The sequence below is a fragment of the Carassius gibelio genome, chromosome B22 (assembly GCF_023724105.1).
Source record: "Carassius gibelio isolate Cgi1373 ecotype wild population from Czech Republic chromosome B22, carGib1.2-hapl.c, whole genome shotgun sequence".
NCBI classification, from domain to species: Eukaryota; Metazoa; Chordata; class Actinopteri; order Cypriniformes; family Cyprinidae; genus Carassius; species Carassius gibelio.
The window spans coordinates 10205061-10219576 of record NC_068417.1 but is presented as its reverse complement, the minus strand read 5'-3'; the positions used below and the strand labels follow the sequence as shown (position 1 = coordinate 10219576).

General features: G+C 38.1%; 1 protein-coding gene across 1 annotated transcript; it reads right to left on the bottom strand.

Moving 5' to 3' along the window:
* Positions 1-8: 8 nt before the first annotated feature.
* On the bottom strand, positions 9-12799 carry LOC127987482 (ceramide synthase 1-like). Its single transcript, XM_052589821.1, has 7 exons — positions 11559-12799; positions 6045-6204; positions 5298-5478; positions 4966-5127; positions 4430-4577; positions 3437-3561; positions 9-2604 (listed from the first exon to the last, which is right to left on the bottom strand). The coding sequence occupies exons 1-7, from the start codon at positions 11811-11813 to the stop codon at positions 2562-2564; spliced, it is 1074 nt and encodes a 357-aa protein (XP_052445781.1). The 5' UTR covers positions 11814-12799; the 3' UTR covers positions 9-2561.
* Between the last annotated feature and the right edge of the window lie 1717 nt (positions 12800-14516).

Here is a 14516-nt window from a genome sequence, read left to right as displayed (position 1 = left end):
TACTGCAGTTTTTTTCTTTGAGCAGGTTTTATTAAATGGAAAAAACATGACAACACAGTTGGTTGCAATTCACTAAATCAACTGGAATTATTAAAATTGTTCCTTTACAAATGAGATAATACAGGTTGCTCCTAGTGGTCAGATCAAAATCATGGAAAAGAATGAATAAATGATCCAAGAATTTTTTTTTTACACAAATCAAATAACTTATTTCTCCATGTTAAATTAAGCTGTATAAATCCCCTAGCTACTAAATTTTTTAAAACAGTTTATACAGGAGAAAACAGTAGTAAGAAATTACAGTGCAATTTTCATTAAATCACATTTCAGAAACCAAATACAGCAAAACACCCCAGGCAAAAACACCTCAAACTTATTGTTTTTTGATTATGTTTACCAGGAGTTTGATATTTATTTTTGGCACTTTTCTAGAAAATGTACACGTTTTGATTATACCCTCAAATGTGATAAATTATTTCCACTATGAATAACTTACAGAAAACCAATGGTTTTTCATTAACTAATGAGTGTATGGTGGTTATTGCTAGTTGGTAACCTGAATTTTGACTCCAAGTAACGCTGGAAATGTTTCACATAATGAGGGTTACCATCTAGCCAACATCTGTATTTAATGGCTGTTAATCTTTTTTGTCCAGTGATTTGGGTAAAAATATAACTACAGACCATAAACTGAATAAACTCATTCAAAGGTACCATAGTACACGGCTGCTGTATAAATAATGGACGTGTACATCGAGAAAAAAAAAACAGCAGTAGCAATTTTAATTGCGTTAAGGAATATTTCGCGCTAAAACAAAGCATCTAAAAATAGCAACAGGAGCGGAAGACATGACTACAGCGACGTCTGTTTGTGTGCGAAGCTTCGTCCAAAAGGGAACTTTTGATACAGTAGGCAAATCATCTTTTCAAGTATTATGTTAGTTCTGGAGATATCAGTGTCACGACATATAATTTCTTCATAAAGCATATTCTCAGATATCATGCGTTCCTGAATACAACATCCGCATAAATACTTCGATTAATTTGAGTAGAGTAAAACATGTCGGACTGAATAAGCATCCACGATCAACTTCTGTTAAGTTTTTGATCCTTATTTTAGCGAAACAAACACGATATAGCATCTGAGTGTAAACTGTTAAGCCAATCAGAAGCTAGCTTAGATCGCGCCATTACAGCAACGGTTGCTGGGGTGGGGGGCGGGAATCTATGAATGGGATGCAAGCAGTATTTTGTAATCAAAACATTGAAAGCGATTCTCTTGTTCATTCAAAAACGGTAATACTGTACAAATGGGATTTATTTTGATATGCAGATCAGGCTAATCTGTTGTAACCCTGCATAGGGTGTTAGACTTTAACTAGTACAGTGGTTCTCAACTGGTTTTGCTTCAGGATACTGATTTTATATCGTTTTTGTCAATTGATTAAACTTTAAATGTATTAATATTACAATTAACTTCTTAAGGCCACACTGCAAAAGTGATGGATAAGTTTTCTTGTTTTCAAGTACGTCTAAATACCTTATTGAATAATGGTACAGTAAATGACAAAATATGTAGTCTTGTTTTCTGAAAATTGTAGTTTTTACTTCCGGCAAGATAAAATATCAGCCAAGAAGTTTAGAAAAATAAACTTATTTCAAAGGGACAAGTTTTATTTGGCTTTAAAGCATAAAGTCACTTCGTTTTGATTACTTTTTTTAATATGCAGTGTGCAGAATATCTATCAAACTGTTTATACTTGTATACCTATATTGTATTCTGAATGTTTGTTTTTTAGTTTTTACCATGCAAGATTGTATTCATGGTTTTCAAGAGACTACTAATAATTTCAATGTCTACTAATAATATACATGAATTTCTGCTGAAATATCATTGGATGTGATTTGATGCACAACCTGCTCTTGGATATAGACAACAAAAGATATGGTAAAAGTTTGTTTCATAAACTGCATTAACTGTGTGTTATTACATAATTAATTACGTTATATCCTTTGCATTTAACTTACTTTAATTATAAACTTGTAACATTTCCATTTCCTTTGCTTTTGAGATTAGACCTTCAACCCACTTTTTGAGAACCACTCCACTAGTACTAGCCTACCACAAGTTACGTATGAACCCTTTTTAATTCTTTCACTCATGGAATATAAAATACACCAGAACAGCAAAAAAACAGTGGTCTAAATCTAAAACAAACTGGTCCCAGATGATGACCAAAAAACCTGGTTATCATGGTTTCCGCTGTTCTCTAAAATGCAGTGGATTGTTTCTCACTCCCACCATAATTTCAGGTCACTCATTTAACTTAAATTAAGCAATGCACAAAACAGATAACAAACAACATTCACAGTGCTATGATTACAATTATAATATCAGTTACAATTATAATTATCAAGATAAAATGCAAATGATGGTCAATATTGTTTCTTCTTTCTCATGATGATCCAAACACCTTGGCGTTCTGAGGTTAGAATCAAACTAGTTCACATAAGTACCTTGCAGTCATCATTAAGTGCCTGCAGGTGGCAGCACCTACACATTATAGATGTTTCTTCTTGCTGATCCCATTCTGCACGTGTTTCCTAAGAGGAAGGAAGAGAGGTGAAAAGCACACCGTCAGGCTTTAAGGAGGTGATCGCAGGATCCATGTGCCATTGTCGGATCACTTTACTTCAAGGTCTGAGAGATAAGGACAGGACTAATGCCATGACGCTTGTCACATATACAGGAGACGGCTCTTTCATCCAATCTCCATGTCTCACAGATCAGGTTGAAACAGACCGTCACACTCAGTGATCTCCGATTGCGTTACCCTAAACCTACAGCTATTGCTGTCATAAGTGTGTGGAACAAAGCAGTCTTAGTGGTTAGTATATCTAAAGATAATAAAACACTGCCCAGATATGAACTTTTGAAAAGGGGCACAGATTAAGCACACAGATTAAGTTCCCAAACCTGGTCCTTGAGGCACCCCAACACTGCACATTTTGCATATCTGATTCAGCTCATTAATAGTGACTCCAAGACCTGAAATAAGAGTGTCAGAGAAAGAAGAGCAGTGTAGGGGTGCCTCCAGGACCAGTGTTGGGAACCACTGGTCTAATATAGCCTTGTTTTATATACTCTTCTGGTCCTTGTTAGTGTTATATTTTAGTACAGTAAAACTGCCTTCAGGTCATGTTGGAATGAGCACATTTATGGGTCAAGTGCACTTGCAGCCTACACCACCACAACAAATATAATAAATCCTAGTAGGAATAGGCAAAAACATTTTGGATCAAAAGAAGTCAAGGTAGTTGACTCTACAGTTCTCAGTTCTGCCTGAACTGCTAGTTGACCACACGACTTCCTCTTGGTTACATGCACATGCTGTAAACCTGTGCTAACCACCAACTGCTGCATTTCTTTGCTTACCCTTCGGTAGACATCTGATCATTAGTGTCTTTTTTCTCCTTTAGGTCCTCATCCTCGTACTCCCGGACGTCATTTACCTCCGTCATCTGGCCCGTCAGGGCCTTCACCACAAACAGCACAATGAACTGTAAAAAGAAAACATTTGGCATTTACAGAGCATTTTCACAACAATAACATATTAGAAATGTAACTTGAGCGGGGTAAATGATGTTAGGTAATTGTTCTAGAAGTTTTAAGCCAGATTGTAGGTTAAAATTCAAGTTACAGTCAAAGTCAGGATAGCATGCACTGTTCATGTTATAAGTGTACTGCAAGTCACTTTGGATAATGTATCTGCTAGATAGCTAGCTAACACGATCTGACACCACTGATTTCAGGTCAGTGAGATTTAACTTTAGAAGTAGTCATTTTATTAGACATTTTTATGTTACGTAAACCAAAGTACACTTAATCCTGGGACAATCCCTCTAGAGCAGGGTCCTGGAGGGCCACTGTCCTGCAGAGTTTAGCTCCAACTTGCATCAACAAGCTGGTTCAGGTGTGGTTAATTGGGGTTGGACCTAATTTTGTAGGACAGTGGCCCACCAGGAGCTGGACTGGACACCCCTGCTCTAGAGCAATAGTTCCTGGACATTTTGCATGTCTCCTTAGTCGAACACACCTGACTCAGGTCATCAGCTCATTAGGTTGTCTCCCTTATCTGTCGCTCTAATGAACTGATTGGTCAAATCAGGTGTGTTTGATAAGGAGACTGTGCACTGTTGGACGTACTCCTGAATCAGGGTTGGGAAACTGTACTAGAGCAGTGTTTCTCAATTCCAGTCCTCGTGACCCCCTGCTCATCACATTTTGTATGTTTCGCTTATCGGTTCAGACGTTTGTTCTATTCGAAAGTTAAGTGGATTCATTGAAAGGCTCAAGCCAGCAACCTTCAGGTTACTTATCCTGAGCTACACTACACTGCTGTTGTGTTCTTAAACTGCCCATTCTTACCAGGAACCAGTAGATGTTCATGAGGAGCAGGGCAAACAGGAGTATGTTGAAGAAGAAGTAGAAAGGGATGTGGGGAACCGACTGGATGCTGGTGACACAGGAGGCCCACAGCACTTTGAGGGGGAACCAGTACAAACGGAACCAAAACCTGCACAAATGGCAAGAACAAACTAGCTCACATGTGATGGCAAAAATCCATAGCAAAAGGGCCAATAGGTGGTTGTTACTCCAACAAGGGATATGGCAGAGCAGGGGTGGGAGAACTCTGGCCTTTGAGGGGCACTGTCCTGCAGAGTTTACCTCCAACCCTAATCAAACATTCTTGCCTGTAATGTCTAAGCAATCCTAAGTCATTTTTCAAACTCTGCAGGAAAGTGTACCTAGGGCATTGATGGGAACATTGTCCCGGGACCAACAAAAGGGGTGTCCCTACTTCTGCAAATCACTTTTGGGCTTGTATAAGGTTTCAATGCTGTGTCAGTATAAATGTGTCAATAAGAAAACTTCTGGTTTCCTGAACAACAGGCGAACCTCACCATGTGATGCTAAAACTAATAGCCCCCATGTTGGACAGGACATCATTGATGAGGTACTCTTTCCCTCCCCGAGTCTTGAAGTAAACGTTGATCTTGGTGAATTCCAACTGAATGTCATTGATGTCATGAAGAAAGAGAACGAGAATGCCAATGTTGTGGTATCTGAGGACGATATCAACAATGATGAGCAGTTTATTAACTGTGCTTTTAGTGGCATATAATTAGAGTTGATTATTTGTCAAATGCTGTAACTATGGAAACTAGAACTTCAAAAACCCATTTTGACAAGCTGTAGCATCACTGCTTGGACAAAGCCTTTGAATTTGCCTGACCTGAAGGCATAGGAGAATGTGATCAGGGCCAGAGTGATAAAGTGATGCACCACCATGACAAGGGAGTCCTTCCTCCAGGCGTCCATGTAAATGGTGGCATATATGGAGTGGCCATAGAAGCTGCCCTGGATTAGGTAAGCTATCGTGATATCAGTGGGAACCGACATCCCACTCTTCCAGTCTAAGTCAAGAAAGAGAGAACAAACAAGTGGCACTGAGTTCTCCAAGTGAACTCTGCAGCCATAAACAAATCAACTCTAGATTGTAAAGACCTTGACTTTCAAACAGTAGAACACTGGCCTCATAAAGCAGATGATTTATACTGATATAGTAGAGATTAAAAGTTATTTATATGTTGCTGACAAGGGGCATTCACATCATTGATTTGCAATCTAAATATATGTCATTCCTTTTTAATGACAGTTGATGTGTTCCGACAATAACAACAATCTTTGGCGACAAGACAAACTTTATGCAAATAAGCAATGACATGATACAGCAACAACCAATGAGAAATTAAATAGTAATCAGTGACCAATGAAAATGGGACTGCAATGTGTTGATTTATAGTTATTAAACATTTAACATTTTCCTCTGTGTCTAACCTACCCCATTTAAAAGTAGCATGCAGCGTTTACTACACAACTCAAATGCTTGTAGGAAAAAAGGGTTGAGGTAGGTCAGACAGTGTTTAAACAAATTCCTACGTAAAAAAAAAACAGGTCATGCATAAAGTATGAACCTTACCGTAAAACACAGATGGGGGGTTTTGAAAGAAGGAATAGCTAGTGAAAAACAAAAGGTAGGTGCTGTATGACCATGACATTGTGTAGAAGACCAGCTTCCAAGCACTCTCCGGCATCTTTGAGACATCTTTTGGTTGGATACAACACCATTGTCCAAAGGGCTGTGAAAGATGAGGAAAGAGAATTAAAGTGCATGCATTTGAATAACAGCTGTTAATCCGTCAACGAAGACATCTAGGAAACAAATCTCAGACAATAAATGATGCTTAACCATGCTACCATGTAAAATGATTAACAAATGGTAATTTACCATGCTGTACTTAATACTTATTCCATAGTAACGTTGATTCATTAATGCATTTAACTTGCTTGAAAGTGAATGTTAACTATGTATATCAACTCAAATGTTTTCAAAACTTTTTAAGTTAAATACATGCTTTCTATAAATCAACATTAAACAAAATGAAATAATAAAGCATCTTTGTGACTTCATAGAGTAGGATGAGTTATAAAAAAGCCACTCCGGTTAGCTGATGACACGAATTTGGATGTGTCACATGACCCACTGATGGTAATAACCTCAAGCTAAAGTAGTACCTCATCTTTGCTAAACTTGGGTACTTTGTTATGTGTGTACTGACATTCATTCACCTTGTCTCTCCTGTGACAGACTATCCTCCGCGTGAAGCCGAATGCCACCGTAACTGAAGATGCGATTGAAAGCTTGTCTTAATCATTTATCTATTCATGATCTCCACCTATACTTGCCGTTACCCGATCTGCACTCTCCCTTGTGCTCAGGACAATCAACAAAAAGTAGGCCTTGGAAACTAGGCATATACGTTGACATTATGTGGCTGCACAATTGTGGACATAGGTTTCATGGTTGCCTCTTATTGGTCTTAAGGCAATGTGGCTAACACTGCAGGATTCTGCTCTCTGCCTCCATCCACTTGGGTTATTTATGGAGGCCAGCTGGCACCAAAATGCCCCAACCCTGTTTGTCTATCACAACCTCTAGCTGAGGCCCTGAGGTTCAGGTTGTCTGCTGCTGATGCTGGTGGCTGAGGATGACTCCGCTTATGGTTATAATAGACAGCACACATAATTTCTCAGCTAAGCATTGTGACATTGCTCTGTGGTCTAATGGCCACAAGATAATCAAATGATTTTAAGCCATCTAAAAGACCACCACAGATGAGATCTCTTTAATATTCCAGTTGCTTACTCTAGAAGTTCAGTGAAGCTTCAATGCTTCTCAGCCTGACTGTTTTCTTCTGGTAAATTGCTCAGAAAATATTTTTGAGTGTGCTCGGTTTGCCATATGATAAAATGTAAAAATATAATTTATTATGAATTATCCACATCAGTTTCACAGATCGGTTCTTTTACTTTGTCAGCCATGTTTAATTTGTGTGTTTTGTCATTACTTTATAGGAATCTATGAAAAAACTTAAAGCTGCAGTCCAAATGTGGGAAAAACTGAGGGAAAAAGCATTTCAATACATTGCTCTAACAACGGTGATTTAATCTAATGATCGCTTAGCTCATATCACATCAAACCATGCAAATTATTAGTTTGGTTTTACTTTGTTCTCAAAATGTTAATGTTAACAACATCAGCCTTGCGTGACTACATCTATTTAATGTTTTTTAGTGTTACCTGTAGACTATGGGTGAATTTCCAGTTGACCTTTCTAGAATACAGTCCACCTTCAAAATTATAAATGATTTATTCCAGCTGCTGTGAGAAAAGGCTATAAATGATCCACCACCTGCAGGATCCTCACATGTGATATAGCCTACTAGCCGGTACTCCTTTATGTTTACGGAAGTGATTTAATGATGCAACGATGAACGCCAAGTTGCTTGTATTTCCCACAAAAACCTACCAGTACCACTCAAATTAAAAAAAACATTACTAGAAGCTTACCGCAGTGGATCGGGCTAAGGTAAGATAGATTCTGGATCATTTTTTAAACCCCCAAAAAAGTTCCAGACTGCTATTTTAACTTGAGTTCCCCAAAAAAGTCTCCTGAGGTTTGGAAGACCACCCTCTGGGCAGCAGAAGTCTCTTCTGGGAATACAGTTTTGTTTTGGAAGACATTACAACCCATATTAGGCCTCCAACTATTTCTCACTCTCTCCCAGCACATGAACGTCATTCAGAAGAGAGAGCTGAACTGAACCCATTCTGGACCTGCTGACCAAATGCAACTGAAAAACGTTTTGTGTTGGGGTCTTGTACAAGAGCCGACCTATCGGCTTAACATGCAGTTTCCATGGCAACTGATTGAGGATAGCAGGTGGTTTACTAGAATAAATAAGACAAATGACAACACAGACAATGGATAAGCTCATCTCCCACATATGTAAATAGCTTTCCATCAGACAATGTAATTTCCCTATTGGTTCGATGCTCTCTTGGATTTTCAGTGTTATACAAGAGCAACTTGAAGAATAAATAAAAGACGAATGACATCAAACACAATGAAAAAGGGAAAAAGGATAAGCCCTTCTCCCACGTATGTAAACAGCTTTCCGTCATAAAGTCATTTCCTTACATTTCCTTCAGCTTGGTGTTTTCTTAGGATATGCATTACACTAACAGAGCAAGTTAAAAGGACAGTCCACCAAATATTCTGTCGTTGTTAACTCATACCATTCTTAACCAAGAGTTTTCCTACAAAGTGTATTTGAATCTTCATGCAACTTCTCATATGGATCTCTCAATCAAATGTGGTCACTTGTATGGAAGATAGAAGATTCTTCTACTAACGGCTGAGTAAATCATGACAATTTAAATTTGGGGGATGGAAAGGGACACTCACTTGTTATGAGGGTGAAAAAAATATATAAACGGATCAGATCGTAAGGAGATATAAAAGTTTTATAAGCATAAAACCCATTTCCCAGTACTCTGAGGTGACAAATGTGATAAAAGAGGGTCAGATGGGGCCACATCTTACACTCATTTCCCCATCAAAAACCATCCTGCTCTCTTCCTGTTGGGGCTGAGTTAAGTTTCCTTAAGCTTTGATTGGTTTATTTTCATCATTCATCATTTCGGGTGAAAATGATGTACCAAGATCAAGAGATCCGAGTAGACGTAACAGGGCGGCACAAAGAGGAAGGAAGGACGCAGATGTTTTAGATGCCTACTGATAATGGCATGCATTTTCCACTCTGAGCACCAAACTACCACACTCAAAATACATCAATACAACAAGCATCTACTGCAGTGCAGTTTATCAGGTCTCTGAGTGGACATAAATGAATGAGAGCTTTAATTGCCTTTCAGGATCAATTTATGGGGCTGCACATTTCGAAGGGTTACCTTTAGGAGAAGACTCTTCTATCAGCATTAGCTAATGACCATTTCCGCTTGGTCATATAAGGACTATTTTCTGTCAGTTTCAAAAATATAGAAATGACGCTGTCAGTATATGTAATTGATTACTTAAAAATCGATTGAGAGCCAACAGGTCAATGAAAGATCAATGCACCTGCTGGTTTCGCAATTCTGTTTGTTCAGCATGTGTTAAGAATGCAATCCATTCAAACACATCTGTAACTTTACAATCTGAAGAGTTGATGACATCTATCTGTACGAACTGCTGTTAAAGACACAGAGGTTAGCTAGTGCCTGAAGAATCCACATTCAGCTCTTCAGACAGCTGATGTTGTTTGCCAGAACACGATATTGTCATGTATTTGGATTTAAGTGGAGTGTGATTACTGAAAATATCCTCTGGTCCATTGAATAGTGTTCATCACAGTCTCATCAAAGGTCAAAACAGCATGCAGTCAACACCTTGATTTTTTTTTCCCCCACACAACAGTCTACACTCTGTTGGCCAGATGGCCTTGTGTTAGTCATCCATCGAGACTGAAAATGTGAAAGTGCAAGGGAACTTAAAAATGAATGGGCCTCATTAGAACTAAGAGCTCATGCCATAAATTGTTTATTAGCCAACATGGAGATTAGTTTAAAAAGCAGGCGGACAGATCGTGTTACCAACCGCATGCATGGGTTTGAGAGTGCAGGACATAGTCCACAAAACCCTTCTGCACAAATCTGCAGACTATGTCAGAAATTATCTCCCAAGACAATCCTGTGGCCAAAGTACGGTATGCTAAAACTCCATTAGCGAGTTCAGACGGCCAAAAAAGGTTTCCAAATGGCGCATCTCATTCTCATTGATTGATTGATTTTTTTGCAAGCAATGGTTTGATCACATGGCTACATGTTGACTTTAATACTGTGTTATGTAGAAGGGGACACCCTCTTTCAAGGAGAGGGTATTATTAGCCAAGAAGCACAAGTTACACTGATAAGAGACTAACGGTCTACAAGTGATGAATGCTTATCTTTTTCTTTTCAAAGCCATGCCTGTGTTTTAATCTCAAACTACGGTGCTGCAACTCTTTTCCAAGACCTCGCTGTCTCTTACTCAAGGGTTACAATGCAGACAAGGTCCTGACACATGTCACATATTTCCGTATAAACATCACGCCAGCTGCCCCGCGCCATCCGTCGGGGTTTCTCAACGTGCCGAGAGAAAAGAATTTACAGAAGGGGGAATACACGGCGTGCCAGAGCAAACATGAATGCAGGGGAGCCATGAATCATATTGATCCTGCTAATTGCAGCACATGTGCTGAGCAAGAGAGAGACGTAAATGCACTCGAATTGCATGTTTCCGCCTCGCACGTTTAAGGACAGGAAGTGAAACCGACGTTTGCATACTTCAAATAAGCTGAAAATAAGCCTAAGATGCAAAATGTGGGGACATCAAAATCCCAGACGCGGGGCAATTTGGTAAAGTTCATGTCTAGGAAACGTGATAGTTATATGGCCAGTTTGCATAGCCATCTTTGTATGTAAAAGTATGTAAAAGGTAAAATGCAAAGTAAAAAACTATGTAAAACAGCTCTTGTGCACATTGTAACTTTGTACAGTGAGTTTAAAAGGAATTTCCCTGACCTGTGAACCTCGAACAAAACCTTTCTGGTTCAACAGAGGATAAACTACTCCACAAACACATCTTAACAGACGTTTTGAAGTCACAGCTGAAACGATGACTTGTGAACTTTCTGCATCGAGTGTCAAAACTTCTGTTGCACTGCTGTCCGGAAACGAGAAGAGCTAAAAAGGAGACTTTTGAGTGGTTTGCTCGTGCACAACTCAGTCAGATCACATCACCAAATATGGGTGGGATACTAGTAATACTTGACCCCATTAAAAACCTCAGAAGCACACTTTCCCACACGTAGATGCACAAATGACCTTTAATATACAAATGGTGATGTAAACTCCAATGCTTCAATACAACTTGATGTTTAATACTCAAACAGTTACAGGGTACTCTAATGAGCTTTGGCATTTTTTAATAACCGATGCCAGAATTTGGTTTTTTAGATGCATTAAAACCTATGCACACAGTATAAATAATCAATACCTATGTGTCACTTGTTGCATTGGCATTGATGGTGACTTCTTTGGTGTATTTACCTCAAAGATGTACACGGTCAGTCCCTTGCGCACCTTCGTCCACATGACCGCGCACATGAAGAACATGAAGATCTCCATCCAGGTTATGTAGGCATGATCCAGCAAGGTTCTTCTGGACAGCTCCAGCCCGCAGACTTCACAGTCTCTTAAGGCACTGAACATGACTGAATATGCTCTAGTGACGAGCTCCATATAGCCAGGCATGGTCTCCATCTCCATGCCATCGCTGGAGGAACCATCATGATCGGGGTCCATTATATTAGAAGCACTGTAATAACAAACCACTTCGGGGCTGTAAAGCAATGGAGATGCACGATGCAGAAGTGCCACCAACTACAGCAGCCGTAAACCTTAAGCTGATTATGGTCTCTGAAGTACCCCGTCTTGTCTTGTCTTCTAAATTAAGACTTATAAACTACTAATGCCAATTAACAAATTATACCAATACAAACAGATTCCAACATTAACTCTAATGCCAAGAGAAAATAGATTATTTTATATCCTATACTGCATGTATGCCACTGTTATCCATTGGGGTGTTAATAGCTTTAGAGTGCCACCATCATTTGCTTAAACATCCCATAACAAGAAACCTGCTCTGTATATAACCTTAAATTCACCAAACACTTCCCTTACTGTGTGGTTACAAAATCCATTGCACAATATATGAATCAGCATGCCTGCTTAACAGATGCTATATTATAAATTTAACCTGATGGCTTACAATTCAAGCATTCTGAGCAACCCTGAAATGAAAGGATGATAAAGAAAAACCATAACCAGTGTCGATTGGCCTCTTTATATTCCGCGCATGTGATGTGCGTTCAGTTCATGTGCCCAAATAGCGCGTCCTCTTCTTCTCGTTATTTAGTGAACATAACATCTCCTCCGGGTTTCATCTCATGTCGAAAGGTTTAAAACAGAACAGATTCCCCCGTATGTCCATATGTGGGTCGGATTTGCAAAAACGAGTGGAAATAAAAATCGCCAAATGAAGACTACGCTCAAATGAACCTGCGTGTATCTATCGCTCAGCGTGTGATGTATTCACAAACGCGCGAGGGAAAAAGCAAAACCCGCAGATGTCTATGAAAATGTGTCTGAAATCTATTTAAAGCATCTCGTGAGAAGCGACCGACGCGCCGCGCTATGAAGAAGTTGAGGTTAATGAACTAAAAAAAAAAAAAAAAAAGAAAGAAGCAGATGATGTCCTTGTTCTCGTGTTAGTCGGTTCTTTTGAACGATTCGTTTGAATCGATTCGCAAAGCGGTTGTGAATCACTTGAGTGTAGCCATCGCGAGACGTGTGGGTGTAGAAAATACACGATATAAACATAAAAAAGAATAAGTATAGCAATATTTAAATATAAAAAAGATAAGTATAGCAATATATGACAAAATTTTCAATTTGGAGCAAACGCCATCACCGTTTCAGAGCAATAATTGTACATAGCAAATATATGTACTGTAAGAAGCATACTAATTCATATAAATTAATCGATTACACAGTGATAAAGTCGTTTTATTTAACGAAATATGCATTTGATATTAAAAAAATGGTTAAATTGTTGTTGCAGGTGGCAGAGAATCATTCGAACAAACCGAGTCGCTAAAATGACTCGGACCTTCTAACTCCAGCAGCGGCCCGTTATCTTCAGATAGATTACACACACACACACACAGACAGAGAGAGAGAGAGAGATACAACAGGAACTGGTTTAAAGCGACAGTAGCCTAATTATTAGAAATAGGAAGGAAATTCAAAGGTTCTGCTTATTATTAAGGGGCTAATAATAAGTTTTATTCAAGCACATTTCATGCGAACTAACAAAGACCATTTGCTTAATGTTATAGTGCACTCTCCGTAATGAATATAATCACATTATTGATTTTTTTATACTACTGCATTATATGCCTTCTAGATGAATCAACAATAATTATATGAAGACATCCAGACCTACTATCCCTTATCAAAAAGAAGTTTATTCAAGTGTGCTATTAGTATACTTCTTTCAAACTAAAAATAGGAAAGTATATATGCTTTTAGTTTACTTTTTATGTACTTCTCAGAAATGGGCTTTATGTGCTTCTCATAAATATACTTAAAAAAAAAATAGAAAAAAAATGTAAGTGTACTTGACTTGACCAAAAAACCACAAGTGAAGAAGAAAAAAGAAACACCAGATACTAACACGTTTAACATTACATCTGACATGAAACAGCATCAAAACCCTAATGTTATGGATTACTGTCAAGCTTTGGGGTGTTTTAAAAAAGAATGCATGAAGCTAGAATAAAATGTTTCTGTTTACAAGCAGAAACCCTGTTCTTTCTTTGGCTGTTTTGTATGCTAAGATATTCATATAACAAAATATATACACATTAAAACCTAAATAGGGATATAGTAAAATACTTAAAGTATGATGTAAAGTTCACTTAAAGAAAACTTATGAGTACGCTTGCAGTATAAAACTACTAAACTAGTAGGCTAGTTTACTGAGACTGTACTTCAAAGTGTACAAAGTATTTAATTAATAAACTCTCAGTGTACCTGTAAGTTCACTTTTAGTATAATTGCAGTTCAAACTACAAACATAGTGGTAAACTAGTTGTGTACTCAAAGTTTATTCCTGTTATACTTAAAGTATACTTTTATATACTACAAAGTGGGCCAATTTAGTCCCAATAAGTATTGAAACAGTACACTTACAAGTATAACTAAAACACTGATATATGTATACGTGCTACATAAAGTATACTTAAAAATATACTTGAACTTTACTTAAGTATACTTAGTAAAATCAACTTGAAGTATACTACTTTTTCGTAAGGGATATCCCTGTAGGCATTTATTTTTTATTTTTTATTATAGCTATTATTGAATTTGGCTATTTAATAATTGATTATGTAATGACAAACCAAAACGTTCAAAATGACATTCAAATGAGAGTTGCGTGGT

Bases quoted from the DNA above. Each gene is read 5' to 3' on its own strand.
- LOC127987482 (XM_052589821.1), bottom strand. From the start codon at position 11,813: ATGGACCCCGATCATGATGGTTCCTCCAGCGATGGCATGGAGATGGAG. The intron at 5,128-5,297 runs GTCAGGCAAATT...TATCGTCCTCAG, and splicing joins ACATTCTCCTATGCCTTCAG to ATACCACAACATTGGCATTC. The intron at 4,578-4,965 runs GTGAGGTTCGCC...CCATTTGTGCAG, and splicing joins ATTAGTTTTAGCATCACATG to GTTTTGGTTCCGTTTGTACT.